Raw genomic sequence first — 27,102 nt, 5'->3', positions numbered from 1 at the left:
TCGGGTTTGATAAAATTTGCATCAGCGTGGCGAAGTTTTCAATTGGTGTTTGCGTTTCTGTTTTTACTTCTGGTTTGTGTCTGTTTTGCGTCTGGTTTTGCGTCTGGTTTTGCGTCTGTTTTGCTTCATTTTTGACCCTGTCTCTATTTGCGTTGCCCTTTACATGGACGGAGTTAGCACTACAATACCCATAGTGATCTTGATAGAATGATATTGCATTTCCTCCAAACAAGCCCATCGAATGTTGTGCATCTGCCTCTAGATATCCTCCCTCCCGGCCACCCTCGTCACCGCAATTCCATCCACTCCAAAGTGAGTCTCAAACTCAATAACCTCAGTCTGATACACCAACCCAGCATCGCCCTTCTCCTTCTCCCCCTCCACATTCAAACTCAACTCTCTCTTCCCTTCACAACTAGCCTGCACCCACTCCATATACTCCGGCGCCCCAGGGAAAATAATATTATCCGCAATCACCATCGACCCAACCCCCACAGCCCCAAGCCCCTCCAACAGCCTCAGATCCGACAGGTACACATCCTTCCAGTGATCCACAAACACCATCGAAACCAGCCCAATCTCCTTCCGCGCCACCAGCCCGCGCAGCAACTCAGCCGCCGTGCCCACAAGCACCGTCACCGTCTCACTCAGTCCCGCCAGTGCAATCAGCTGGTTTGCAACCGCGGCCATTTCGGGGTTCATCTCGAGACTGATGTATTTGCCGCCGTGGGAACGCATTACAGACCCGAACTTGATGGCTGAGTAGCCTATGTACCCGCCGAGTTCGAGCATCAGCTGTGGTTGGTGGGTTTGGATAAGGTCTGAGATATAGGCGCCTTTTTCTGGGCCGACGTTCATTAGTGCGTTGGTCTGCGTGCTGTACGTGTTGATTGCGGTGAGGATATTGGCGGGGTTGTTGGTCAGGGTTGAGAGGTCTTGTGCGTAGATGTAGTGTAAGAGGTCGGTTTCGCGGCCGTCCTGGGTGGAGTTAGCTAGTTTGATGATATATTGGCTTTGGATAGTGGCGGTGACTTACCAGGGAGTATGGGGTTGGCTTTGGGCTGAAAGGCTTGGACATAGTGATTGATAGTGAGAATGGAGTATTTGGGACTTTGGATGTGAACGTGGAACACGGTTAGCCCAAGGGAGTTTCCCTGTGAGGTTATATAGTCGAGGGTATAGTCCGCAGAGTATCGTCGCGAATGCGAGATCTCATATCTCGGGGCTTTCTGCAGAACACCGAGTGCCAGTCGGCCCCGAGATAGTCGGCGTCGGATTCCTGAGCTCCGATGGCCTGCGCAGATTGAACGTCAAGAAAGCAAATGCCTAAAAAAACAAACTACCATTCATCGATTTGCTAGACCCAATCTGGTAAGGGCTCGTCAGCCACGGGTTTCTCCCGCACGTTTAGCTCACTAGCGTCATCGGCCGCCAACGTTAGTGGACAGAAAACAGGGAATCCATTGTAGGCCCCCTGCCATTAACGGAGTCGAAACAATCCATGGCGTTCTGGGCATTACGTCCTCCAGGATAACACTACGTCTATGATTTCAAACGCAACCAAAATCTGCAGGTACTGCGGACAGAATCGTATTCCAGGCAGACAGTCAAAGCTATAGGCTCAAGTAAACAGTGAGATAACGCCGTCGCCCAATGACCGACTCCGCAATCAAATCGTGGAAGAACTGTGAAGGATGTACATCATTAATCGTAGGGAGAACTAGGCAGTAATTGAAACGCAAGAACAAAGTGTCATTCCACGGACGGATCATTGGGCACTTCGTTTCCACGGGACATCTTTGCGGAGTAGTTCTCGGAGTTCTGGGGAGATCACTTTGGGCTTATCGGCGTTCACTGCCTTTTGCAGAGTCGAGGGTCCAGCGCTAACTCCGCTGCTGGATCCAGCAGGCCCTGGAGATTTGCCTTTGTCCTCTGAGCCCTGAGTTCCGGGCCGGCGTTGGTGGGCGGTCGGGGCAGCGGGGAAGTTGTCTTTCTTGTCGATCGCCTGAACAGAGCGTTCGAAGCGGTGGAAGAGAGATTCCGCACGGGTAAGAAGGGGAACCAGTTCCATGGTGTTGGAAAGTTCGTTGACTGTGACAGTTAGCTAGCGAGCAGGGATGCGGTGGAAGGTTGACATACTGTACTTGAGAACCTCATCAAAGTGCTTGAGATGGTCCATAATCACATCACGATGCTTTTCTAGTATTGCCAACGCAATGAACAGATGGAAGCTGCTGGAGAAATAGTCTGTCCAGAGAGTCTCCCAGAGTCGGAGCACGTCGGACCAATCGAACTCTCTTTTGTACCAGACCAAGAGCATGCGGAAGAAGAAAAAGAAATTGGTACTATCGGCTGACTGCAGATGCAGGTAGAGCTGCGGGTCCATGAGCTGGACGAGATTATCCAGAGCCAAGAGCTGACCACGCATTCCGGATTGATCGCGGAGGAAATTGTGTTCCTGGACTGGTCAGTCATCATACGATTCCAAGAGGCAGATAGACTTACCATCCGATCCATGAATCCTACGAATGCCCAGAAAGCGACTGCATCATCTTGCATAACGGCATAGATCGGCGCCAAGAGATCACTCATTCCCTGCACATAGCCGAGATCTGGGTTATATTCATTGTAAGTCAAGAGCATATCTTTCATTTGCTCTAGATGCACGTTGGTGCCGGTCTCGGCGAAAGGAGAATCGGGGTCAGGATGAGGGATGTCCTCGCCCGCGAAGAGAGGGATGGTTCGATCCGTTCGGTGAACATCCTTTTCTACATAATGTGTTAGTAGCTGAAGCGTCACCTTCTATAAGCTCTTACCTATACGATTTCGTTGTTCTTTCCAATGATCAAACTGTTCGACTGTCGAGTTACCTTCGACCATCCGCTCCCACCAGCCGGCTTTAAGTCGGATATACTCGTCACGCTTCGAGTTCATCAAAGCCTGTCGCTCTTCCCGGCTGCTGTCCCACGGATATACCTCGAGAAGGAAGAGCCAGGCATCTTTCCTGACGCCATCATTTGGATCTAATCCACCGTGGAAGATCCGTTCTTTGACTTCTTCCGCAGTCACTTGGAGTCTTCCTGATGTTGAATCGAAGAAGCCCTCCCATTCCTCTAACTTGAGGACTCGACGTCGCTCTTGGAGAGCAAGATTCCCTGTCTCCAACTCGAGGATCTCAAAGTCTCCGACGGAGCTATTTTCCATCTCCAGCATATCTTGTGCAGTCCATATGCGTTGATTGCGGTCTTTCTCGCTCTGATCAGCTACACTCATCGCCCAGCGAGCCAGATAGACTCTGGCGCTGTCGAACTCGTCTTGTAGTGTCTGGATTTCTGGGTTCTTCATGAGACGGCGCATCTGAGGTGGGATTCGAGGGTTCTCCGCAATCTCATTGGCAGTCCGACGGGTAAATGTTGTAATCTTGCTTAGCTGCTCCAATACCTTCCACCGAGTCTCCTTGAGAGTCTTCATGAAGGGGTCCATGCTTGCATCGGGCACAGCCGCTTGGCTGGGGCCGGCCGCGGCAGCTTCTGGTTGAGCCATTAGTGGCAATGATGCATCGCCATGACTGGCTGACCGTCCAAATGACAGCTGATCCTCATGGGACGGATTCACGAGGTAGACGTTACGGTCCACGGATGAGCGCTCCACTTCCACATACCTCCGAAGCCAGCGAAGAACCTCATCCCCGCCCCAAAATAAGCTCCCTTCATTGCCAAATGGGTCAAAGTTCTCTCGTACCCTCTTCTTCTTCTGCAAGATGGTTGACTCGCACTCGTCATCGTGGAAGAAGAGTGCCGGGAAGCCGTCGCCCGCCCGGGTATTGATCACCAAGCTTCCAAACCACCATCCTAGACTTGGCGGTCGTACTAGCAGCGAGTATATCTCTGATAATGGAATTGCAAAGGCATAAAGCCCGATGGGGTCTTTGTAGGTGGTGGTGGTCGGAAGCGGGGGAACTAGGTACTTTTGGCGCGGTGGCGAGGAGTCGTCAGAGAGATCAACCTTCACATATGTGTCGTATGCCTCTCCCAGGGAGGATTCTGGGACCCACGCAAGTAGGTAGGAGGGTGCATCAGGGTGTTTGGATTGCGCTTGAGAGGCATGTGATGCGGGGTTTGGTTTTTGTTGAATCAGGGCGATGAATCCAGCGATATTATCTTTGGCGGAGGAGGTGGGATGGACGTAGACCTGTATACTTAGTCAGTTGAGAACACAACCGAGGCTGGGGGAGGGCTTACCTTGCTTTTAGAGAAGAGTAGCTTGACTCCTCTCCTCGAGGACGCCTGGGCGATGGTATTGTATTCATCCTCCTCGTCGTCACTCATAGCGTAACAGGAAGCAGGTGGTGATGGTGTAGGAGGAGGAGTGTATTTAGGGGCCATGATGTGGAAGAGAGAAGTGGTCAGCGCAAAGTAGGAGAGCTTGGAAGAACGACGTAATATGCCGATAAGATAACGCCCCTCTATCAAAGGTTCACGTTGGGCTTTTCTTCTTTCAGCAGTTCAGCAGTTCGGAAGTTCAGAGAACTGATAGTCCTTTGAATGTAAATGAATGCTCTCGCCGCCTGATCTTGTTCGCTATTGCAATTCTATCGTTTCATGCCTTCTCACGGTCGCCACTCGGCTTCCAGGCAGCCAAATTCACCCCAAACTGGTTTGTGTACAGAATGACCCCTGCTCAACTAGGACTAACAAGTTGGATTGTGATTCTCGAGACAAGATGTCTGTTGCTATCAGAGGGTTGTCTTTATATCGCAAGTCTGGGATATAGAGCAGACATAGAGCTTGGAAATTGTATTGCATGACAACGTCCTGAAACAGGCAGCGCATAAAGTCTATCTCATTCATAACACTACTAATTATTATTCGACCGTCAACCTCCTCCAACTGCCTGAACTTGTATTCTGTTGTATAGTCCACCAGACCACCAGACCACCAGGGCAGCCCTGGCCCTGGCCGATATGTGGTTATGTAAGCACAAAATTGGTGTGCGAGATGGAACAAGTCGAATTAGAAACATCATTAAACCAAATTGGAATACTGAAGCTCATCGACCCTGTAGCAAGTTAACTACTGTCAGTTGTGACCATTGTGCACCCTGAACTTGGCTACTTTGAAGACCACGCCCAAATTCAAAGACCTTATACAGCATCCCGAAATTGTCAATACTTGTCTCTCGGGGTCAAAAATGGCCTCTACAGAACCATGCATTCTGCCAGCAGACATTATGGAGTCTCAATTGGCCACCATTGATCTCCTTACAGCTATGTTCCCAGCTCCGGGGGAGCTTGAAATCCCTGAATCCACAACGCAGTGCGTTGAGAAATTACGAGAGTGGTGCGAAAACCCGACATCCACGCCCTTGAAGGTCCCTTCAAGTCTATATCTTCTTGTATGTCTACCTATTGCAGACGGAGACAGATCCATCCAAATCAACGTCTCCATTCCACTCCATTGCGAGGACCCAGAGACGATTGATCAACCGCCCATGTTGGGATATTCTCTTCGACAGCCGGAATGGATGTCTAAAGCCGAGGTGGCAGAAGTCGCTGCTTCAATACCGGAAGGTGATGCTCTAGAGGCATTTGAATACTTCCAGACCGCAACAACCCGATTTCTTGAAATTAAGCAGGCTCAGGCTGTCTCTTCGGAACACAAAGACTCTGGGGGCCCGATCGTCCGAGTCTGGTTTTATTTCCCATCCTTATCCACTCGCAAGAAGAGAGATGATATGGTCAACCTTGCGCCGGGGTATTCTCTCACGGGCTTCGTACTGGCTGGCAAGCCGGGCGTGTTATGTCTTGAGGGTGCCTCCTCTGATATTGATTCCTATATGAGCTTTATCAAGACACATTCTTGGGGTGATATTCCAAGTCATCAGAAGAAAGTGAGTGAGAGGTTCCGTGAAACAGAAGGGATCCAGCGCGTCTTTTCTGGGATGGAGGAGATCACGAACTCGTTGGGAGAACGGGGTGGACAGCGGGCCAATCGGGGTGATATGCAAGCACTGGAGGCATGGTTAGGGTCTAAGGGACTCCAGGAGGCATTCGAAAAGGTCATCTTTTAGAGGCCGAGTGACTTGCACGTTAATTAAAATATAGTTGGAGATAGATTCCCATCATGGCACGAGAAATGGCAGATCTATTAGGCTCTGGGCCGTTTCCAGCCCGCATAGTTCCAGTTGACCATCTCTACACAACTGGTGCCTCAGCACTTCCAATGCCAACCTTGAAATTCTCAACAATCCCACGTTATCTCGGGAGATCTTTCAGCCAAATCCTTGACGAGACCTCGAGAATCCGTCAACTTAGGGCATCGAATCAGATGCGCGTGACATCGGGACCTTTTAACTCTTTTGGGAAACGCTATGCCGCAGCTCTTCTCAGTTCAAGGTTTCGCCGTGCAACTGATTACTTCCAAATATATGAACATGCGTGTCTGGTTCTATATTCAAATCCTCCAACTTTGTCTGTTGTCGGTTTGATCTCGATAACCATCTGCTACAACACCATGTCGGAACTCACTTGTACTTTGCCAGCTTCCTGGTACTGCAGCAAGTCCCTCTATCAGATGGAGCGGCGAGCAGTATTCCTGAAAGTATGCGTGTGCGGCCTTAGTTTTGTCTCGATGCTAAGAGAGATATAGTCCTGGTACTTGCTCGGCCCGGTGACCAGATTCCAAAAAGTGGGCGAACATGTTCAGTATGAAATTGCGCAGCAGTCCATCTCGGCTGTTCGCACATCGGGGGATGGGTTGAATCCGACTTTCGAGGAGCTGACAGTTGTCTGCGCGAAGACGGTATGCTGTGCTCAACTAGTCCGGGCAACTGGGACTGACAATTTTATACAGGGCAAGGAAGTCCGGAGTCATGTTACGCCAACGGGATTGCTGTTCTCGACTATTGCCGACGATGCCCCCAGCTTCCATGAGTTTTTCCCAGAACTTGAGGAGCTGCTGGGCAAAGTTGATTTTACCAAATTACCGCATCGTCGAAGTATCAGCTACGAGGGTCGTTTCAATTGGAAAACCATGTAAGACCCGATCTGGAAGTTTTGGACAGCATCAATACTAAGAGTGGCTAGGGTGGACGGATATCAAGAGTGCCTGCACTGCCAGTACACTCATCCATCGTTCTCAATTTACTATCCACCTACTTTCTATAGTGTGCACAATAAGCATAACTTCTCTCAGCACATTGCAGATCCGAAGAAGCCAGATGATGGCTTGTTCTTGTATTTCTTCCCAAACTGCACGCTGAATGTCTATGGTGGTGGCATGTCTTCGTTCAGAGTCTGTCCGACCGCGGATCCGCATGTCACTCGGATGGAATTCGACTATTATCACCTTGCCGAGGGAGAGAAGTTTGAAGAGTATTTCAAGTTTGTGCGGCAGGTTGCTTTGGAAGACTTTGAGCTGTGCGAGAAAGCGCAGGATAACCTGGCTAAGGGCGTTTATCATGAAGGAATCTTGAACCCAGACAAGGAGAATGGCGTTTCTTGTGAGTGATTTCTGTTTTTACTTTGTAGATTGTGTTGCTAATCTTTTGCAGACTACCAGCGACGAGTGTTTGACATGGTATGCGAGCAGCATGCTACCGATAGAGCTGCTCAAACGACCAAGGAGGCTGGAGTGGAGGAGCAGACCGCATCTCAAGTGATTCCAATGAAAGCGTAGTTCACAGGTCTATTAATAGTAGCATCTTGATCCGAGCTGGTATTTCCATAGTGAAATTAAATGCAATTTTATGTTATCTATTCTCTCTAGTCTGCAGGTGAAGCAGAGCTGGTAAGCATAAGATATAAGACAAATGAAGCAACCACTCAGTGATCTTCGATATCCAACCCCGACAAGATTGACTATCAGCAAAAGTCCACTCCGACTCAGGATTTAACAACCAAATTGGGTAGTATCGTTGCGAGGAGCCTGCATCAAGGGCAAAGTATAATGTGGGGTGGGGACTTGGGCCTCCTTAAGTAGTATATCAACTTGCTGGGTTCACGATCTTGACCAAGATTGCCAGTAACTTTTTTTTAATTGACATTTGCTCTTCATGGAGTCTACTCAGTCCTATCTCCCAATCTCTCCTGGTTCAGCCCTTGTGGCATTGGTGACAGTCGTGTTTTTACTTCGTCGAGTATGGCCTCGCTTATATGAACAGAAGAAGAACAGCAAACTTGCCGTTCCTATTGAAAATGACCAGAGATCAGATTTGGCTGTTTCAAAAGAGCCCGAGGTACCAGAGGGATGGTGGTCTGACCTGGATGTGTTCGAGCTCGAACGCCGTGCGCTTTTCAGTCAAGTAAGAGGCGTAAAACAGCTGTTGCTTCACATTCACTAATATCCATAAATAGTCATGGATCTATCTGGCACATATATCACAGTTCAACAAAGCTGGGGCTTATCAATCTTTCGACCTTGCCGGCTACCCTCTCTTTCTGATCCGAGGAAAAGATGATAAGATCCGCGCTTTTCATAATGTGTGCCGCCATCGTGCCTACACGATCACCAGGAAAGAGAGTGGCGCATCGACAGTCCTTGGCTGTCGGTATCATGGGTGGAGTTACGATACCACCGGCCGTCTAGTCAAGGCTCCTCAGTTTGATGATGTGCCTGGATTTGACAAGTCGCAGAACAGTCTGTTTGAGATTCAAGTACTGACCACTGATTATGGAATGGTTTTTGTGAATCTTAATGCCGGGGAACCTGAGCCGTTTGATGAGACCACTGCCGTGACTTCGGCTGCATTCTCTCGCATTTCGGGCTTGAAAGTGAACTCGATTTGGGTAAATGGACAAACTTTTACTGGGAATTTTAACTGGAAAGTGGGAAGTGAGTGGGATTGTTCAAAGAGGTTCTATCAAGTTACTGACCAATCTTGAAGTGGAAAAGCCTCAACTCAATACCTTCGCCAGCGAGCTGAACAGTCAATTATCAGAAATATGTGGCTATTCACCTCTCTTTAAGGCTGTCAGGTCACTCATGCAGAAAAGCACACGCATGGAGAAGTCTTTGTTCCCAATCACTTTCCTGTGCTCTTTTGAACATATCGGTCTATGTTTGGTTCTTTCCATCCTCCCAGTATCCGAGGCAAAGTCTAGTATCCGATACGATCTTTTTGCGAGTTCCACTGCGAACAAGACAGAGAACGAAGCCATGTCAAATACTTTGAGAGAAGTCACAAAGAAGCTGATCCGAGAAATCGAGGACCACTATCAGGCAGTCTTGGCAAATCAAGGGTTGGTTTCTCATCATCATCGCTAGCCTCTCTATAATCTGTCCATTAACACGTTTTTTATAGAAGTTCTCTTGAACGAGAACCGAGTATAACAGGTATTATTCAATCTTGGTTTTTCTTTTCCCTAAAAAAGAAAATCTAACAGGCTTATAGATGCTTCCCAGATTCTGAGTCGTATTCAGGAACACAGGAAACTTGAAAAGATCCAAGGCGATCTGATTCAACCAGCTACACATAAGCCTAAAGGTAGTACTTTGTTCCAGCAGGCTGAACAATGTAAGTCTATTCAAGCTTCGCATTCATGGCAGACATTAATCTTCTACAGTGTGTAAAGAGCTGGACTGTGTTAGCGGTGGATCGCAGAATGGGACTTCGTCGCAAGCACTGGATTGGTAGCTTATTTAGAGGAGGTTGAAATTTGTCATTTTATCTCAATTTTACTTGGAAGTTCATGAATATCGACTCATATGTGCCACTTGAACGTCGAGGTCTGAACTTGCAGCCCGATCTATGGACATTTACAAGGCGCAGAATCTACATGATATTCTACAAGCAAATTGCAAAAGAACAACTCCGTTGAGAATAAGCAACCGTAGATACTGAATAAACCCAGTTAACGACGAGTAACGACAAGCTTAATATCATATTCAAACTTTATGGGGAAAAAAAAAGAAAGGAAGCCGCAACATTCAAACTCGCACTCAACCCACACACTTAAATCCCCCCTTGAGTGCCTGCACTCATATCACCCGTCAAGTACATCAATTAGCCATATATTCTGTCATCAAATCCAAAGCTGAGGATCCACGGGATTGGCGGCCTGCGAGCTGGCACTTTCCTGTGTCTTCTTGCGATTTTTGATAACTGAAGTTCGAGGGTCATTCTTAGAAGAGAGAACACTAGGCCTCTTCTTACGCCCAGTCAAGCCCTTATAAGCAGCTCGAGTATCGGAAGCAAATTGTACAATCTTTTCTCTCTTCTTGGTCTTTTCTGTGGGCTTTGGTTCGCGACGACGACTTCGGAGGGTGGAGGTTGTCAAAGTACGCCCGGCCATGGCATGCTTGAGAATCACCACGTCCCGGTTGAGCACATAAAGCGTTAATGCATTTTGCCAGGGAGATCCACTCCAATCGTGAGACATTCTGCCAATAAGAGCTTTCATCTTCCGCACTGCTATTTGTTCTGCCTCGGCCCGGCTTGGCTCAGAGATGGTGCCGGCTTTCAGTGCTCGCTTGTGTCGTACTAGGCCATCTGCAATCTGGCTTCCATAGTACTTGCCGCCCATATTGGTGAATATTCGCTGTGGGAGGTAGTCCAGTATAATGGCGAAGATCTCATCGCTCACTGGGTCTGAGGAGCGAGCTGCACGAACCAGAGCCCAGGCTTCAAAGCCACCCCTGTCTCGGGCTAGCATTGGGTTACTGTGCTTGCACAGCCATTCGACTGTTTCAACCTGATCATAGGCTGCAGCAAACATCAAAGGGGTCAGGTTCTGAGCGTCTCGTACTTCGGTGCTTAACAAGGAGAACTTCTGCAGCCACTCCATCATCTTGGGACCCTCTGGGTTGTAAACAGCTGCGGCATGCCAAGAGGTTGTTATAGTTCTTTGTTTGTCCGGAATGTACTTGGCCTCGACGTTTGCGATGTTGACTCCATGTTGGTAGAGGAGGTCGGCCAGACTGGTTGGTGCCCAGCAGATCAGAGTCTCCAGTATATCGTCCGGCAAGATTTCCTGCAGTTCATCTGATTCCACAGGAAAGCTCTCGATGATTTTTTGAAAGACGAACTCGAATCCTCCAGGCGTACCAAATTCGACTAGCGCTGCCAGGATATGAGGTTCGTTTACTGCATGGAAGTCTCTGCGGCTACACAATTCAGCGGCCGTCATTTTCTGAACCAAGTAATTCACTGTTGCGACATTGCCACTGGCAAGTCCTGCATGAAGCCAATTGCGTCCAGCCGAATCATAGCCTGTGATCTGAATAATGTCGTGCTTAATCATGAATTCCATGCACTCACAGCACTCCGCCGGAAGGTTATATGCCACAGCAGTCGTAATATCGGGGCTTCCGTCAGCGTGTTTATCAAATCCCTTGTTCTCATGGATTGCGGTGGCCTCTTCACAGTTTCTGTATGATTTGAACAGGTTTCTCATTCGCCTTTTGGTTGTGGTATTTCGGAGCCAAGCATCAATAGTCGGTCCCATACCCTCGCCGGCAAGATAATGGAGCTCGTGGACATGGCTTTCTTCTACAAGCCTCATAGTAGGCGCGGTGTGCAGATCAAACATTCGATCGTATATCGCACTCAGCACCTCCTGAGGGAGATGCGCAAAGTTGCAACGATTGGCCCAGCCGATACGTTCCTCAACGCGACCTCGGATCAATTTCCACGGCGCGGCTCGACGTTCGTGCATACCAATTTGTCCATGTGTCATTCGATCGACGAGAACACTCCAGACGACATCATCCATCATTTTGACCACCGTCTCACCATCCGCCTTCTTTAGCTCTGGGTCCCATCTTTCCATGATTGCTGCGGTAAGTACTTTCGTTGTTGGATCTCGGGTGACTCTGATCGACTGATTTGCGTTGAGGTCCTGTTTCAAACCTAGAGAGCCATCATGGCATTATCTACCATTTGTGTTTGGGACAGCAAGATAGGCTAAATATAGATAGTCTATGGCTTTTGATTGAGCCACAGTAGGATGCCTTCATCTACAAAGCAAGTCAAGGAGTGTTTTCTGAAGGCTCACACGAGCACAAAGAAGAATTTGGACGCTTCTTTTCTCTATAAACTCAGACTTCTTGGTCCGAGCTCGATTCAAAGCCCTGAAACAAAGAACTGAACCTAGATTTGAGCCTAATCATACCGGCTGTGTACACTGGCAGTGCAATAAAGCACCGTCACATTTCAATCCACGATTTGTGACAAAGAATATAGCCCAGGATTCTGAGAACCAAATCCCTTGATCCCCTCAATATCCTCTCAATTATCACCTGCTCGGTTGCAGTGAGAAATATAGGCTCGTCTGTTCGTCATATGCTGCGTAAAGTAGGGTTCGAGGAACAAAGAAACCCCACCCGGGATATGCATTCATATTCTCACTACTCATCGTCTCAAATTGAATATTGTTCCGGTCGAGTACAGAAATCTACTTTTTTTCTATCGCATATTGTATAGTAGTCGTATAAGATATCAAGTACGGGCATATATAAGAAGCTGCGCCTAGTATCTATATTATGAACGAGAATAGGTCAGAGGAAGGCTTGAGTGAAAGAGAAAATTTACTCAAAGAACTCACGGAAGCGAGTTCCGTGAATGGCCCAGGTGAACTTGACTTGAGTTCATTGAAACATGCTACTTCGAACACTTGTAGATACCTTGGAGGAACGCGGAATCCACGGTGCTGATTTTTTCTTCAAGTTTAAACCAAATCATATACGGAAATTGGTTGGATTCCAGAAGCACACAGGGCTCCAGGATTTTTTAATGACTTTCTCGCAATCTCAGTTACCGTACTGAGCCTCAATATTCTAGCATTTCTTGTATACAGATTGAGTAAGTCGTTAGCCTGTCACAGCCTCACATTTTGCTATGTCGTCCTTGATAGACAGCCATTTTATACATATTAATTTCACTTTATGTTTCTAGCCAAGTGTTCTAGTCCTTGTTCTTATATAAAATGGAGGATAGCCTGAGAGCAACGCAATCCTGCATTTTACCTCGGCAACGCGTTTCTATTTTCAGTCATATCTCTCATCTGCATGCTTCAAGGCGCAGACATGGCTATAGGCAATTCCACCTTTATCCAAGCGATATTCTCTGGCAAAGACTGGCTGTCTGTCTTTCTGGCTATAATTAACACACTCTTTCAAGACCGTTGAACAAAATTGTTGGTCATTTCACTCTCATTTCCGGTATTTTTAAAGATGTTTCTGGTTTTGCAAAGTGACTTGACTACTCTTTTGATCCAATTCATTATACTGTATAGATATAACATGTACAGGAGTTTTAATGCCCACTCCCTGCTCCCCGTGCTCCCACTCCCTCATTCAGAGGCCGACTCGATTATTCCTTGCAGCCGCTAAAGGCCTGCGTGGGGGATATGACACAATCTTACATGCCGAAGCGAGAGATTCTTAGCTGCATTACCTTTATTTTTTTATTTGATATGTGTTTGTGTTGACTTTTGGACCCCAAGGTGTCGGGCTTACTCCGAAGGTTCCGAGCCCCAAGGGGTTCAGAGGCCAAAATTGACTGGATCGCAGATTTCTCGGCCGATGTCATCTTCAGGGCTCTTCATCCGGTGTGATTGGTGTAAATAGTGCTATTTCAGACCATGAGGTAATGGCCCCTGTCAGGCCAAGGGGATCTAGATGTGGCTGCTATGCTTCATGGGGATAGTTGAAATTACAGACAGGTTACTTTGACTTGAATGTTCTACAGAATCGTAAATATGATTTGCAATTCCAGGTAAATTTATTTTCAATTTCAATTGGAATGGATCTCCAATAATCGTCCTCCACTTCGTTGATGCACTAATCTGACTCCGAAGCCCACACCTAACAATAAGATCACTCTAATACCATCCTGGCAGGCTTCTTCAGTCCAAGATTACCACTGATCAGGATCGGCATCGGCAAAAGTACTGCCAGCGGCAATCTCATCATACCACACCTGTCTCGTACCCTGAGTACCCTTCATACCACCATCATCGTGCCACCCGTTAGCATAGAGACCGACACGGAACTGGAAGGCGCGGTCATCGGCAATAGTAGTCGCAATGTTATACTCTTCCAAGACCTTCACACCATCAAACCACAACTTGTAGTAGCCAGTGCCATCGGATTTCCAGCTAGACTGGATTTCAACCTTGTGCCACGCGCCTGCAGTCACAGTGGCCAAGTTGGAGAAAGTCTGGATCTTCTGCGCGCAGATAGTCCCCTGCTTCACGCGTGTGTAGAGCTGGTCGCCGACGAGCCAGACCATGCTTGATGGCATCCAGTCGTCGCAGCCTGTGTCGGTGAAGTCGGCGATGAACTGGGCGATGTTGTAGGACTGGGCCGGAGAGAACTGCCAGCTTTCTTGGAGGCGGAAGGTGAAGCCGTAGAAGCCGGTGTCGCCGCGCTTGTAGACGTTGTTCTTGACCACCTCCGAGTGGTAGCGGCCGGTGTAGCTGGAGTCGTAGACTTGAGTCATCTTCAGCGCTGTTGGGCCTTCATAAAATACGTTGGTCACTTGTTGGACTGTGCCTGAGTGTTCTTGGTTGGTGGCATCCCATCCTGAGGTGGTTCCAGTGTTGCTGAAGATCTGGGTGGCCTGGCTTGTCAGGCTCAGTGCCAGCACCAGGGCGGCAGAGGGGAGTTTTCCAAACATTGAATGGTCTTGTGTGCACTGGAAAAGTCTGGAATGGAGAGAAAGAGATGAGAGTGCTGGTTTGAGAGGGGTTTTGCGAGCTGCGAATGCTTCCTTTTATAGTGCAATCGCGGCTTTCTCCCCCCGACGGAGGGCTTGACTGCTCTCCATATTAATTAAATCGGTGTCGAGCGAGTCAGTCAAGGTCTTGAGGATTTTCCTAAATGAGAAAGAGTTATGCAGGGCCGATGCAGCGGCTGATCAACATCATAAGCTATTCTGCATGCTACAGCCCAAGGGTGTTGGCAGATTATCCCGAGGGCGCTTTTGGTCGTTATTGGAGGAAACTTGCGGGTTCAGGAATCCTGCAATCCCCGCTCATATGCGGTTCATGCAGGTGCAGTCAGAGATGGTTTCAGTGAAGGTCCAGCGTTACATCGCGACTGCAGAATCAACAAACCCGGGGCCAGTCTAGCCTTTTTAGGCAAGTGATTTGGTTCTCCAGTGCCGACGCAGGGCAACTCTTGTCCGCGTTTCATTCTCGTGGGCTCAAATGGCCTCAGTGGTAGGGACTCTGCCCTTCAGCTGCTCTGGAAGATGACCTAACATGGTAACATGGGCTGAGATTCCTCCGCTTCCTGTGGTTGTCAGCTTAGGACGAGGTCTCGTCTCGTTCGTCGTCTCGTTAGTCGTTCCGTCGTATAAGAATACGAATTCCTCATCTCAGAGTCCTCAATGCTCCTTGGCGATGAGCCGCGGCGTCTGCAGGCTATTTATACTCCGTAAGCCAAAAGCAAATTGAGACTGACGCTCAAAAGAAAACAAGTCCCGTGCTGTGGGACTGGTAGAAGAAGCACAGCTGCATGCACCAAGAACCCACGCACAGAGAGGCTCGGCTTTGGGCAGACGAGATATATAACATTCACTGAATTGGCGTGGACCCTTCAGCGGTCCCAAATTGGGTTTCGATGATGTGCCTCGCGCTAATGCACGAAATGCCAGGTGAGACTGCACCACTCTGCCAACCCTGAGGAACAGCCCCAACTAGCTGACTGTGTATCTCGCTTTCCCCTTTCAGCTTTCCTGAAAACAAGGATTCACACCCTCCCCAGGTGGCGCTCCGAACAGCCCCAATAGGGGCTTTCCGCCCCCTCTTTGCGGGTGCTGTTTCTTGTTCGAATTTGGGTCGACAAACGAGTTTTGAGCATTCTCGCGTAATAGATGGTGAGAACCATCGTCATAGAATTGGATGACAGAGAACGGCTGAGAATACTTACCTTGCTGATTCTGTCCAATTCTCTCGTCAGTGATTGTGGATTTGGGGGCCTAAGAATCTGACTAAGAATTGTGATCGGCAGCCTTTTCTACGGAGAATCCTGCAGACCTCTTGATATGAGGGGGCAGATAATCCCTGGTAATCCCTTGGGGGCCAACGGGGAGCTGTAGACAGCTTACCTCGGGCGCCTTTGGTGAGTGCTGGAACAGCGTGAATGAGAATCATATTGTCTAGTGGTGCAGAGCGTAAATACCCAGTTCCCACCAATTCGGGGGGCCAGGGGGGCCATGAGGAAATCAACTGAGCGATGTAATAGGCTAAAAATAAGTGATCCGGTGGCGCATTCTTGTTTGCGACGATCTCCTGTGCTTCTCAATCTCTTCCATACTCCTACGCCTTTGCGAAAATCTGCCCAGGTTCTTGAATAGACAATGTAGGAACATCAGATCAAGTATATCAGAAGGCTATGTTATTATTTCTTGTAAAAAATCAGTAGACGGTCCATAGTTATCCTGGTTATCTGTCACGGCCTGGATCGGTTCTTTGGCCCCAGCGGATCGCTATAGTGGCACGACGCTAACAGATGATAACCATAGTGAGTATGGAGTATTCGACTGAGAATAGTAGCGTGTTTGGCCCCGATATCAACTGTTGGTCAGGGCGTTGCACCCAAGGGGCCAAGAGCATCCTGATATCAGTCACGGAATTCCACTCGGTTCAATTCTAAAGAATTTGTTAAAAGAGACCCATCGCCAATATTAGCAGTTTCTTTAGTCTTTGCACTTTGTCAGGAAAAAGAAAAGTTGCAGGACTGGCATCAGTTCTTTGTTTTATACAAGCCACACCCGGGGAAGAACCCGCAAACAAAGGCTACACACGCCGCTGCGACTCTGGCTGGAACGGTTCGTGCTTTATCGGGGAGGCGATGACTCGGTCGATCGCGTCTGACAGTCTAGTGACAACATGCTAACACAGAGCAGAATATCACCGGGTCAACAATGGTCGGATAGATCAAACCACTTTCAAACATGGGATCATATACTTGCATTTCGGCGCTGCGGCCTCGAAACACAACGAAACATACGATATACGTTCCAGCAGGGCGACGATTGCATGACCTGATAGAACACCCGTCGTTGAATCGACTCCCCGTGTCCATCCCGGGTTCAAACAAAGAAGCGACAATGCAACCTGCAGAGACCGTTCCCCTCTGGCTCGAGACTTCCACGCCCCCTGTTCCGCCCAGGCCATGCGACCCCAGGAAAGCCAACCGAGACCAATCACAGCCAAATGGATTCAAAGAGGACCCCGTCGACGGTGCAACACTCGGGGGGACCGGGGACGATGGCCCCGACTCCTCGCAGGACTCATCACAGACGATCATTGACTTGGATCAATCCCAGTCTGAGAAGAAATATTCAATCTCTCCATTGTCGGACGATCATCCTCACGAAAGAACTCTGACCCGCTCTGATTCTAAGCTCTCGCACGCACTGGTGTCTCTGACTAGCCCAGATCTGAATATGAAGCACTCTATCCCCACGTCGTTGGAGACCGAGTTAAGAGAACGAGTGCAGATCCTGTGCGGGTACCCCGAGGAAGCAGAAACAGGTTTCGAGCAGAAGATTGAGGATTTCGAGGGACTGGACTGCGCTTCCTCGTGCTATAGTCGTCGCACGTCGCTGGCTAGTACAGGCACTTGGTTCGGAGAAGGACCCCGGTACAGATCGGCCGATGAATTCTCCATCTGTTCTCCTGTAGCGGCTGGTGTGTTTGACGACAATGTTCCTCTTCACTCCCCTCGGCGTCAATCAACGGTGTCACACCGTATGTATGCGCCGAGTCGCTTCGGACGCCCGTTCAAGTCAATCACCCCCACACTGTCCATGAATGACCTCAAGAACAAACCTTTGCCTTTGGAGCCAGGCAGTGCGTCTCCCACTCGTCATTCTTCCACTCGCCGAAGCGACTCTCCCCTTTCCACGGCGTCTCAGCGCTCCCACTCACCTATGACCGCATTTTCTCAGAAGGATATGCTCGTCTCGCCGCTATATCGGAAGTCTACGACGGTGCAGCCTTCTGGAAACCGTCACGCATGTCAGAGCTGTGGACACAACCGGTTTCGGTCTCGATCTCGGTCTCGATCTCGGTACGACTTCAAAGTGGCCGGTCATCAAGCTCGCCATGTTCCGACCTTGTCACAGGCGGCTGAAGAGCTGGAAGATGCTCTGGCGGACTTCGAGGGCGGAGCACACCGAACGCTACTTATTCTGGACGGGCCCCTTCAGATCAGTCGCAACAATGGCGACTTAATTGCGACCCGACCGGCCCCCCCACCTCCATCTACCAAGCCTCACTCTTCTCTGTCTCGTTCCGACACGCGGGTCCAGAAACGGACCAACATGAAACCGATGGCAGTTCCCAAAGACAAGCCCAAGAATAAGAAAGAAGAGAAAGACAAGCTGCGACGGAGCAAAGACGAAGACCGAAAAGCCAGTCCCAAAAAGGACAAAAAGAGTCCCAAGTCGTTTTTGATGCCCTTTCGGAAGAACCAAGACTCCGAGCAGCTTAGCGTCACGGCGGCCCCCGACTTGGATTCTGCACGGGAAGATCTGCTTCTGCAATTACCTCGTCTGCAGACTCAGTTGGACTTTGGAAATCCGTTTGATCGGGCTCAACACGCACTGGCCCTGGCTGAAACTCACCCCGTCCAGGCACCCGTTCAGGCACCCGCACCGGCTGAGGCGCCCACTCAGGCCCCCGTTGAGCTGTCAGACAGCTCCACACCGGACGTGCACCTTCGTATTCCAAAGAATGAGAGAGTAGTCTCCAAGATGCGACAGAGCTGGGCTTGGGTGTCGACTGCTCAGGCAAGCCGTGTTCAACTCCCCGAACATGTCTACGAACTGGATGCGGCGCCGCCGTCGCCCTGTGTGGTGCTGCCTGTGACGGCCCCCGGGGCCCCCGGTCTTGGCCCGGTGGAGTTCCCCGAAGACCTGCCAATCGATCTTGTGTTGTCGGTTATGAAGAATATCGACTCCCTCGATGATCTCTTCAATTTTGTCTTGGTCAACAAAAAGTTTTATTCCGCGTTCAAACGCAATGAGCTACCGATGATCAAAAATGCCCTCTTTAAGATGTCTCCGCCCGCATGGGAATTGCGCGAAATGACTCCGCCCTGGGAAATGGAGTGGCAATTGCTATTGGACCCGGACTCTCAAGTCCCCGAGTATACGCCGACTCTGTATTTGCAACGCTATGCACAGGATATCTATACCCTTGCCAAGCTGAAAGCTCTTGTCTTGGCTCGATGTGCACCTTTCCTGCGGCGTGATACCATTCGCGGTCTTGCCGGTGTGGATAATACTCGAGCCGAGGAGGTTGACGATGCGTTCTGGCGCGTCTGGACTTTCTGTCGGATTTTCGGTAGCGGGAAGAACCGCGAGGCTGATATCATGGGTCAAATGGATTGGCTGAAGGGTGGTGTTATGGCGCGGAGTATCATCAACTCGAGTTCCACCATGTCCGAACCATTTGGTATGAACAATGTCCTCTTTGAACCACCCGAAGGATTCGGTCGGGGTAACCTGGGAGGTCTGTCTCAGAGCCAGATGTATGATGTCACCGAGATCTGGACTTGTATGAGTGTTTTGCTGCAGCCTCTGCATGGCAAATGTATCGAAGCTCGCAGGGTTGGCATCTTTGATGGTATGCATGTACCGCATGGTGATGCGGTTCGGGAAGAGACCGTTCTTGGTGAGTGATGTCGTCCTTGTGGTCCGTTGCGATCATTCGATCATTCGAGCTAACTCTTCGTAGAGGAATGGACTTCCTACATTCTCACACTGGGCCTGTCGGCCGTATTGACACTCAGTGCAGTCTGCCCAGCTGACACCACAGCAGCAACGTTCAACAAGGCCAAGTCAATTGGCTTGACGAAATGGGAGCCCACAGAAACTGAAGTAAGCCGGTCGCCATTCCTAAAGGAAGCCGTCGCACGCGCGTACGAGCTTCAAGAGCGAAATCTCTCCCCGCGATCCAGTATCTCCGAAGAAAATCGAAGCAGTAGTCCTCACTCCGACTCGGCTCGTGAGATTCGCGAGCGCCAGGCTGGTTTCGCCCGCGAACTTGGTCACCGCCGCCGTCTACGCGGGCCATCCAGCGAGCCCGAAGGTGCATACTCCTTCTCGGCTGAGCGTCCAATGTCAGAGTTTAGCGCTATCGTCCGAAACCTCGATGGCTCGATTCGAATTCCTTCGATGCAGAATGATCCGCCTGTTCCGCCCGTGCCAGCCCTTGTTCTCGATCGTTGCTCTACTTCTACTTCGGGATCTGGATCTGGGTCCGGTAGTAACCCTCATACACCTACCCAATCCTCAAACTCTTTTCCTCTATTCCCACCTCCTCAAACATATCCGACTCCGCCGGTGAGAGGATATGTGCCTCTTCAACCTCAGGTCTTGGACCCCGTCGATCGTGCCATGAACACCATGGTCAACGAGATGGGTTTCAGCCCAGAAGACGCAAAGTGGGCTCTTAAGATTACTGATACTGGCGAAGGCATCGACGCCACTGCTGCTATTCAACTGCTTGAGCGCCAACGCAAAAAGAACGAGCGTAATCCTTTCGGAAAGCGAGGCAGTCTAATGTCTGCCGTTATCAAACGTCAAAAATCACAGGAGTCTGGCTGGCGCTGGGCTTGACCACTGTCTGTGTTTTTGGACTTTGGTGCTTTGAATCTACTTGACCTTTCTTCCCTTTTCTCATTGTCATGGTCGCGATCGTGTTGTATCATATACCCATTCACTTCCTTTTTATTTTGCTTCCTTGTTTTTGGCTTCAATTGTTACGATTAGGCGTTTGATGGGCTCTACGCTGACTTGGTTTTACTATTTGGGATTAATCTATTGCATCGGACTTAGATAGACTCTTTTAGCAAGAAATGTTATATTATGAACTGACCGAGTCAGTCCCTAAGCTCTGAAGGTCGGAGAAAGGGCTTATAGTACATACCCTTGTAAAAGTCTGTTCATACCGACCCTTTCGCTAGCTTTATGGATCAATCATTTTGACGTAAATGGGCCTTGAATCCTTATATTATCGACTCAATCAGAGCATAACAGCTTGATATATTATTATTCGACTATTCAGTTATATTCTTCTGCCACCAGATTAATCTTTGTCTACGTGATCCTCGTGCACTTCAACCGCCTCCCCTTCATAAGGATCAACAACAGTAGAGGAGAACTTTCGCGCAGATATCCCCCTCTCGAACAGCAAATCCAACTCTTCATATGTTCGGCCCTTGGGTTCAGGTAACCGGAAGAACGCCCATACAAGTCCAACCAAGCAAGTGCCGGCCCAGAAATATGCACAGCGAGCACCCCAGTTCCACGCAGTGGTGTTCAATTGGTAGTTAGTCAAAACGTTGACAACAATATTGCTAATGTTGTATAAGCACCGCGCGAGGACAATAGTCTTGGCTTTGAGTCGCGTTGAAGACAATTCTGAAACAAGAGAATATGTAACCGGGCCGACGGTGATATCGTAGCAAAACGTAAAGATGATCAACATGACACCGATAGCCCATTTCGCCGCACTGTTCTCGCTCGGTGCGAAGGACAGTGAGCCAGTGATCATCAAGAGAAGAAAGAGACAGGCTAGCCCGCATACGTGGATTGTCCGTCGGCCGGCAAATGACATCAAGAACCAGGAGCCCATTGTACCGATGACTCCAAGGCCGTATTGACCTAAAGAGAGGTTGAAAGACTGCACCGTTGGTAGACCTGCCTGAACGCAGAAATAGGCGAAATAACCCATGAGATTCTGTCCGCACAGTGTCTGCACGAGCCATACTATGCAGACCACTTCTGTTCGGTGAAGATTCGTCCCCTTGAAGCAGTCCCAGTATGTCGTGCCACTGGAAAGGGATTTTTCGAGTTCGTTGGTGTGCTGTATCATAGCAATTGTCTCGTCGGGGTTGAAATTCGGGTCTTTGGATGATGATGTCAAACGTTGCAGTGCTTGTCTCGCTCCTTGGATATTGCCCTGTCGAACATGCCACCACGGTGACTCGGGCGCGAATAGACAGCCGATCATAATCGGTAATGGCCAGGCCCATTGTACACCAAATGGAATGCGATATGCCCACTGATCATCGCGAGATATGGACCCGCGGTTCACGCCAACTGCCACAAACTGTCCAAACACCCAGCACATGTTGATGAATGTCGTCAGGTAAGGTCTCAGCACTACCGGACAGACCTCTGAGGCGTATGCAGCGGGGAGAGTTTGGAAGATACCCCATGGAATACCGGCGAGAATCTCGGCTGCGAGTAACATTTGAATGTTGACCGCGAAGAAGAAGATGAATATGACTGCTGTGACAGTGGCCAAGGCACAAATCATAGTCCGACGATATCCAAGGCGCTCCGATACTAGACCGTTGATCAACAGTCCGATGATTTCACCACAGCGTGCACCATTTGACAGGCCTGATTGCCAGGATGCGGGAACCGCCCATTTGCCCGAGGCCGTCAGTTCGCCGAACTTTTTGTTGAAAGCGGGTGACGCATACATGGAGCTCAGGAGTGCAAGGTCATAGCCTTCCATGATTAGGGTAGACGAAAGTAGCACTGACCAACCCACAGCTTTGGGATACAGTTTCAGGGCTTGCCAGAGAGTCATGGAGTGCTCTTTTTGGGCAGCATGCTGACCTTCCACTAGGAAGGGCGCTTTGCCGTCCATCCTGGCTGGATCTTCCACTGAATCCATAGGGTCACAAAGTCGATCTGGCCAAGTTTGAATTCAAGCAAGAGCTCGAACGGTGGCTCTAGCTCAAGGATCTGCTAGACGAGATTCGAACAGACTTGGACATACTCATAGCCGAAACATCGGGGGAATTCGTATATTTATACCAATCCGCCAATGGGCAACATAGTGCAGACCATGCATATCACAAGATCCGGGGAAGAAACCCTGTCAAAATTGGAGAAAACTGGGGGAGCCGAAATGTGGAAGTCCGCAACGAATCAGCGTTCTCGCCGAAAGGTCTGCCGGCGGCAAGTCGGGCGCTATTCGGGGGTGCAGAGGGCGTCGGGGGCTTGGCGGGAATCTCCTCACTTGAGCCCGAGTCAGGGCCGTGAGGAGAAAAAAGACTATAAGAGATGGGAAAAGTGCGCTAGAGACCAAGACAAGCCATGTCACCACACGCCCACATCGTCCCGACTGGGACGAATAACTGGTGGAAGGAGGCCACAGTCTATCAGGTCAGTGTGTGATCTCAGCCTGTTGCAACATTTGTACTGACGGATCGGGATTTAGGTCTACCCAGCATCTTTCTTGGACTCTAATGGAGATGGCTGGGGTGATATCCCCGGTGTAGTGGAAAAGGTGCCCTATCTTCAGGCACTCGGCATTGATGTGGTATGGCTGTCTCCGATGTATGACTCGCCCATGCATGATATGGGCTATGATATCTCCGATTACGAGAAGGTGTTGCCTGCCTATGGAACTGTGAAAGATGTGGAAGATCTCATTGAGGCCTGCCACTCACGGGGCATGAAGCTGATTCTGGATCTTGTCGTCAATCACTCCAGCGATGAACATTCTTGGTTCAAAGAAAGCCGGAGTAGCAAGGACAATGAAAAGCGCGACTGGTATTTCTGGCGTCCTCCGCGTTACGACGAAGCTGGAAACAGGGTGCCACCGAGTAACTACCGGGGCTATTTCGCAGGGAGTACTTGTAGGTGCCAGATCTCATGCGATGAGAGAGTCGCTAATGGTCAAGCAGGGACTTGGGATGAGACAACACAAGAGTACTATCTGCATCTCTATGCAAAAGAACAGCCAGATCTCAACTGGGACAACAAAGCCACCCGCGAAGCTATCTACAATAGCGCGGTTCGGTTCTGGCTAGACAAGGGTGTCGATGGTTTCCGGGTCGATACTGTCAACAAATATAGCAAGCATACAGACTTTCCCGACGCTCCAATCACAGATCCAAAGAGTGATATACAGCCAGCCATCCAGATGTGGTGCAACGGACCTCGAATCCACGAGTTTTTACGTGAAATGTACGACGAGTCTTTTGCCCCATACGGTGACATTATGACAGTTGGCGAGTTGGCCAACACTCCCAACCCTGAGAATGTCTTGGAATATGTCGGTGCGTCAGCTAAGGAGCTGAGCATGGTCTTTCATTTGGATATTGGACATATCGGCATGGGACCCAGTCTGGAAGAGAAATACATCTTCCATGCCTGGAAATTGACAAAACTGAAGGCCATAGTGGAGAAATGGCAATCTTTCATTGATGGAACAGATGGCTGGACCACTGCATTCTGCGAAAATCACGACAATGGTCGCTCTGTCTCTCGTTTTGGATCTGATGCACCCGAGTTCCGGGAGATATCTGCCAAAATGCTGGCTCTCATGATGGTTACCATGACTGGGACGCTGTTCATCTACCAAGGCCAGGAGATCGGTATGATCAATGCTCCTCGCGACTGGTCGATTGATGAATACAAGGATATTGAAGGGCTGGGGTACTATCGGGAAGCAGAGCGGCGAAGTGGCAGTGATCCCACACGCAAAGATCAAATCATGGATGGTTTGCGTATTCTAGCTCGTGATCATTCTCGATTACCTATGCAGTGGGATGACTCGAATCATGCTGGCTTCACCACTGGAAACCCATGGATGCGAGCTCATGATCTTTCGAATGAGATCAATGTCAAAAAGCAAGAGAATGACCCCTCTAGTGTGTTGTCCTTCTGGAAAGATGTGTTGCTTTTGAGAAAAGAACATCGGGATTTGTTCATTCATGGCGCGTTCGAAGTGCTCGACTATGAAAACCAGGAAACCTTCTGTTTTGTGAAAACAAGGGGTGATAGACATGCATTGGTTGTTCTTAACTTCACTGCAGTATCTCAACCATTCACACAAGCCGAAAAAGCCATTGGTAAAAGTTTGCTGGTGGGCAACTATGAGAGATCGTCTTTGGAGATATTGAAACCTTTTGAAGGCAGAGTGTATGTTTGATACTTCAAACCTGCCTCACATCTTAGCAAATATGAACTCTTTGGGGGTTTTGATATGTAACAAGCTCTACAAAAGTTCCACCTATGCAGTGTTCCATGAAAGTGACAGAAGCGAAATAGGTTGTGTGGTCGAACTAGAGTAGTCTTGAATGTGTATGCAGCGCCGTGAGGTTGGGCAATTGAAGTGTGAAAGTCAACTAGCTCAACAAGCTCATCAATACAAGAGTTCATATTTACTTCAATTTCTCAACTGCACTATGACCCAATGTCACTATTCGTCTTCCATCTAGGGCTTCGTAGTTGAACCAATGCGGCTATGGGCTGCCAAGACCGCACAACCTCCCCCGACTTCATTCCGACTTCCCTCCGCATCCCCGTATTCTTTGCTATGGATTCCAATCCACATTCAAATAATCTTCCAAAGCAGGCATGCGACGGCTGTCGTCGGCGAAAGGTTAAATGCATATCTCCGCGCCCTTGCAAGCAATGCCGAGCAGCCGGTCTCGTCTGTCGAACATCTATACAGCGGCAAAGAAAGGGACGTCAGGGCCAAACGGCGAACATCCTAAGTGAGCTCAGATCAAAAGAAATCGAGCGGACTCTCCCGTCTGGTTCAAGTGCCTCTCCGTCCACGCCTCTGGTTCCACAGTCGCCCAAACCGCAGGGCAGATCCTATTTCTCGAGAACCCCAGACCTTCTGGGACTCGAACTTATCAATGCTTGTTCGGATTATTTTTTCTCGCGCATGAGAGGTACAGTCCCTATTTTGCAGCCAAATGGCTTTCAGAAGCAGGTGGATACGGTTGATGCCTCTCTTCATGCCTATTGTTTTGTCACTGCTTTCTGTGCCTTCGTGGTTACTCAAACGGGATTTGGCGTGGAACAATCATCTCGCCCTAATGGCGCACTGTTCTCCGAAGATGACCGAAGCCGGTTGGTTGATGAGGCTACTGAAGCTCGAAAGCACCTCGACCCTTTCACAGATCCTGTGCGACAGAACATTATCATCGCTTTCCTTCTCTATGGATGTCATATTGGTTTGGGAAATCAACGACATGCATATTACTTTCTTCGTGAAGCTACAACGCTCTATACTGCGAGTGCACTAGAAAGTCAAGCCACATCTGCGCAGGCCGATGACGCCGATCCCTCTTTGGCAGGCAACTTATTCTGGCTATTACTAGTATCAGAGAGGTAATCTATTGGGAAGAAATCAAGATACAGCACTGACTCTATATCAGGGCTCACGCTATCAGACGACACAGACCAATTACCCTCCAGGTCACATCCCAGAGCCCGCAGCTAGAAGATAATCCCAATCCAGAGCCATCGGCCATTGGATTTCGCTGTTTGGCTAATCTTTATCTTCCGTTTGACGAAGTATTTTTGAGTCACTGGAATGGCAACCACACCACCTGCTCGGTTGAATCCCTTGTTGTCCTTGAGGAACGTATCCAAATCGCAGTCCCTCCAGAGCTTGACTTGCCAGATGTCATCATGGCTGATCTGAGAGTGTCTCAGCAGTGGCTACGCATTATGATATGGCAACTATCTACCACTGCTGGATTCTTATCCACCAATCCTTCTCACGAATGCATGGATTTCCGCTACCCTCTGCTAATTGCCCAGGACCTTTGTCTCGCAACATGGAAATTGTCTCGGCAGAGTATGGAAACTCACGGGATTGGCTTGGTACGTTAAACTTGATTTATTTTGAATATTTCTAATCATTTTCAGATTGAGAAAATATTTGAGGTTGCGTGTACGTTAGTCGACGTGATGGCATGCCTGTCAGCGGCTGGGCTACGTTCTTCGGGATTCAAACTTGGTCCACAAGACTATCTCAAGCATTTCTCTTCTTTAATTCACGATTTACCAGGAGGACGGCGAAGATTCCTCCCTCTTCTTTTCACCAAAATCGGTCAAACGTTGCCTTCTATGATAGACTCGATTACCATCCATTTGAATCTCCCTCCTAACCCAATCTTGAGCTCAACAACTAACGCCCAATCTACATCAATGCTAGCTGAAAAGGAAGCCCCCAGTGAATCCTCAACTGTGCTTGTCGCCAATCCTGCCTCTGATGATTGGGCGGATGAAAATTTCAACTATGCGGAGATGAGTCGTATTGGTGATAAGACGCCAGAGATTCATGAAGCATTCCTTCAATATTCGACGTATTTTCCTTGA

The 27,102-nt window shown here is 49.2% G+C and overlaps 11 protein-coding genes across 11 annotated transcripts; 6 read left to right on the top strand and 5 right to left on the bottom strand.

The window, feature by feature from the left end:
- Window positions 1–258: 258 nt before the first annotated feature.
- On the bottom strand, window positions 259–1,078 carry N7511_006056 (O-methyltransferase; the record flags this gene model as incomplete). Its single annotated transcript, XM_057128433.1, has 2 exons — window positions 259–978; window positions 1,037–1,078. 2 exons carry the CDS (start codon window positions 1,076–1,078, stop codon window positions 259–261), a joined length of 762 nt encoding a protein of 253 aa, XP_056982989.1.
- A 690-nt stretch (window positions 1,079–1,768) lies between these two features.
- Window positions 1,769–4,385, bottom strand: N7511_006055 (GTPase-activating protein GYP7; the record flags this gene model as incomplete). The annotated part of the gene is made up of 5 exons (XM_057128432.1): window positions 1,769–2,091; window positions 2,140–2,458; window positions 2,506–2,768; window positions 2,817–4,191; window positions 4,242–4,385. The coding sequence occupies 5 exons, from the start codon at window positions 4,383–4,385 to the stop codon at window positions 1,769–1,771; spliced, it is 2,424 nt and encodes an 807-aa protein (XP_056982988.1).
- Window positions 4,386–5,190: 805 nt separating this feature from the next.
- On the top strand, window positions 5,191–6,069 carry N7511_006054 (DUF1115 domain protein; the record flags this gene model as incomplete). The annotated part of the gene is made up of 1 exon (XM_057128431.1): window positions 5,191–6,069. One exon carries the CDS (start codon window positions 5,191–5,193, stop codon window positions 6,067–6,069), a length of 879 nt encoding a protein of 292 aa, XP_056982987.1.
- Window positions 6,070–6,512: 443 nt separating this feature from the next.
- Window positions 6,513–7,676, top strand: N7511_006053 (aromatic ring-hydroxylating oxygenase subunit alpha; the record flags this gene model as incomplete). Its single annotated transcript, XM_057128430.1, has 5 exons — window positions 6,513–6,599; window positions 6,648–6,800; window positions 6,858–7,033; window positions 7,085–7,500; window positions 7,552–7,676. The coding sequence occupies 5 exons, from the start codon at window positions 6,513–6,515 to the stop codon at window positions 7,674–7,676; spliced, it is 957 nt and encodes a 318-aa protein (XP_056982986.1).
- Window positions 7,677–8,052: 376 nt separating this feature from the next.
- N7511_006052 (putative iron-sulfur cluster-binding protein) lies at window positions 8,053–9,263 on the top strand (the record flags this gene model as incomplete). The annotated part of the gene is made up of 3 exons (XM_057128429.1): window positions 8,053–8,301; window positions 8,354–8,785; window positions 8,967–9,263. 3 exons carry the CDS (start codon window positions 8,053–8,055, stop codon window positions 9,261–9,263), a joined length of 978 nt encoding a protein of 325 aa, XP_056982985.1.
- Window positions 9,264–10,021: 758 nt separating this feature from the next.
- On the bottom strand, window positions 10,022–11,767 carry N7511_006051 (uncharacterized protein; the record flags this gene model as incomplete). Its single annotated transcript, XM_057128428.1, has 1 exon — window positions 10,022–11,767. One exon carries the CDS (start codon window positions 11,765–11,767, stop codon window positions 10,022–10,024), a length of 1,746 nt encoding a protein of 581 aa, XP_056982984.1.
- Window positions 11,768–13,854: 2,087 nt separating this feature from the next.
- N7511_006050 (polysaccharide lyase family 20 protein) lies at window positions 13,855–14,616 on the bottom strand (the record flags this gene model as incomplete). Its single annotated transcript, XM_057128427.1, has 1 exon — window positions 13,855–14,616. One exon carries the CDS (start codon window positions 14,614–14,616, stop codon window positions 13,855–13,857), a length of 762 nt encoding a protein of 253 aa, XP_056982983.1.
- Window positions 14,617–17,055: 2,439 nt separating this feature from the next.
- N7511_006049 (F-box protein) lies at window positions 17,056–20,574 on the top strand (the record flags this gene model as incomplete). The annotated part of the gene is made up of 2 exons (XM_057128426.1): window positions 17,056–19,627; window positions 19,691–20,574. The coding sequence occupies 2 exons, from the start codon at window positions 17,056–17,058 to the stop codon at window positions 20,572–20,574; spliced, it is 3,456 nt and encodes a 1,151-aa protein (XP_056982982.1).
- Window positions 20,575–21,043: 469 nt separating this feature from the next.
- On the bottom strand, window positions 21,044–22,645 carry N7511_006048 (putative MFS maltose permease; the record flags this gene model as incomplete). The annotated part of the gene is made up of 1 exon (XM_057128425.1): window positions 21,044–22,645. One exon carries the CDS (start codon window positions 22,643–22,645, stop codon window positions 21,044–21,046), a length of 1,602 nt encoding a protein of 533 aa, XP_056982981.1.
- A 425-nt stretch (window positions 22,646–23,070) lies between these two features.
- Window positions 23,071–24,913, top strand: N7511_006047 (glycoside hydrolase family 13 protein; the record flags this gene model as incomplete). Its single annotated transcript, XM_057128424.1, has 2 exons — window positions 23,071–23,139; window positions 23,195–24,913. The coding sequence occupies 2 exons, from the start codon at window positions 23,071–23,073 to the stop codon at window positions 24,911–24,913; spliced, it is 1,788 nt and encodes a 595-aa protein (XP_056982980.1).
- A 315-nt stretch (window positions 24,914–25,228) lies between these two features.
- N7511_006046 (Zn(II)2Cys6 transcription factor domain-containing protein) lies at window positions 25,229–27,102 on the top strand (the record flags this gene model as incomplete). Its single annotated transcript, XM_057128423.1, has 3 exons — window positions 25,229–26,106; window positions 26,154–26,604; window positions 26,650–27,102. 3 exons carry the CDS (start codon window positions 25,229–25,231, stop codon window positions 27,100–27,102), a joined length of 1,782 nt encoding a protein of 593 aa, XP_056982979.1.

This window comes from Penicillium nucicola, assembly GCF_028828085.1.
Source record: "Penicillium nucicola strain IBT 29836 chromosome Unknown utg000006l, whole genome shotgun sequence".
In the NCBI taxonomy this organism is placed as follows: domain Eukaryota; kingdom Fungi; phylum Ascomycota; class Eurotiomycetes; order Eurotiales; family Aspergillaceae; genus Penicillium; species Penicillium nucicola.
This window is presented reverse-complemented; position numbering and strand designations above follow the sequence as displayed.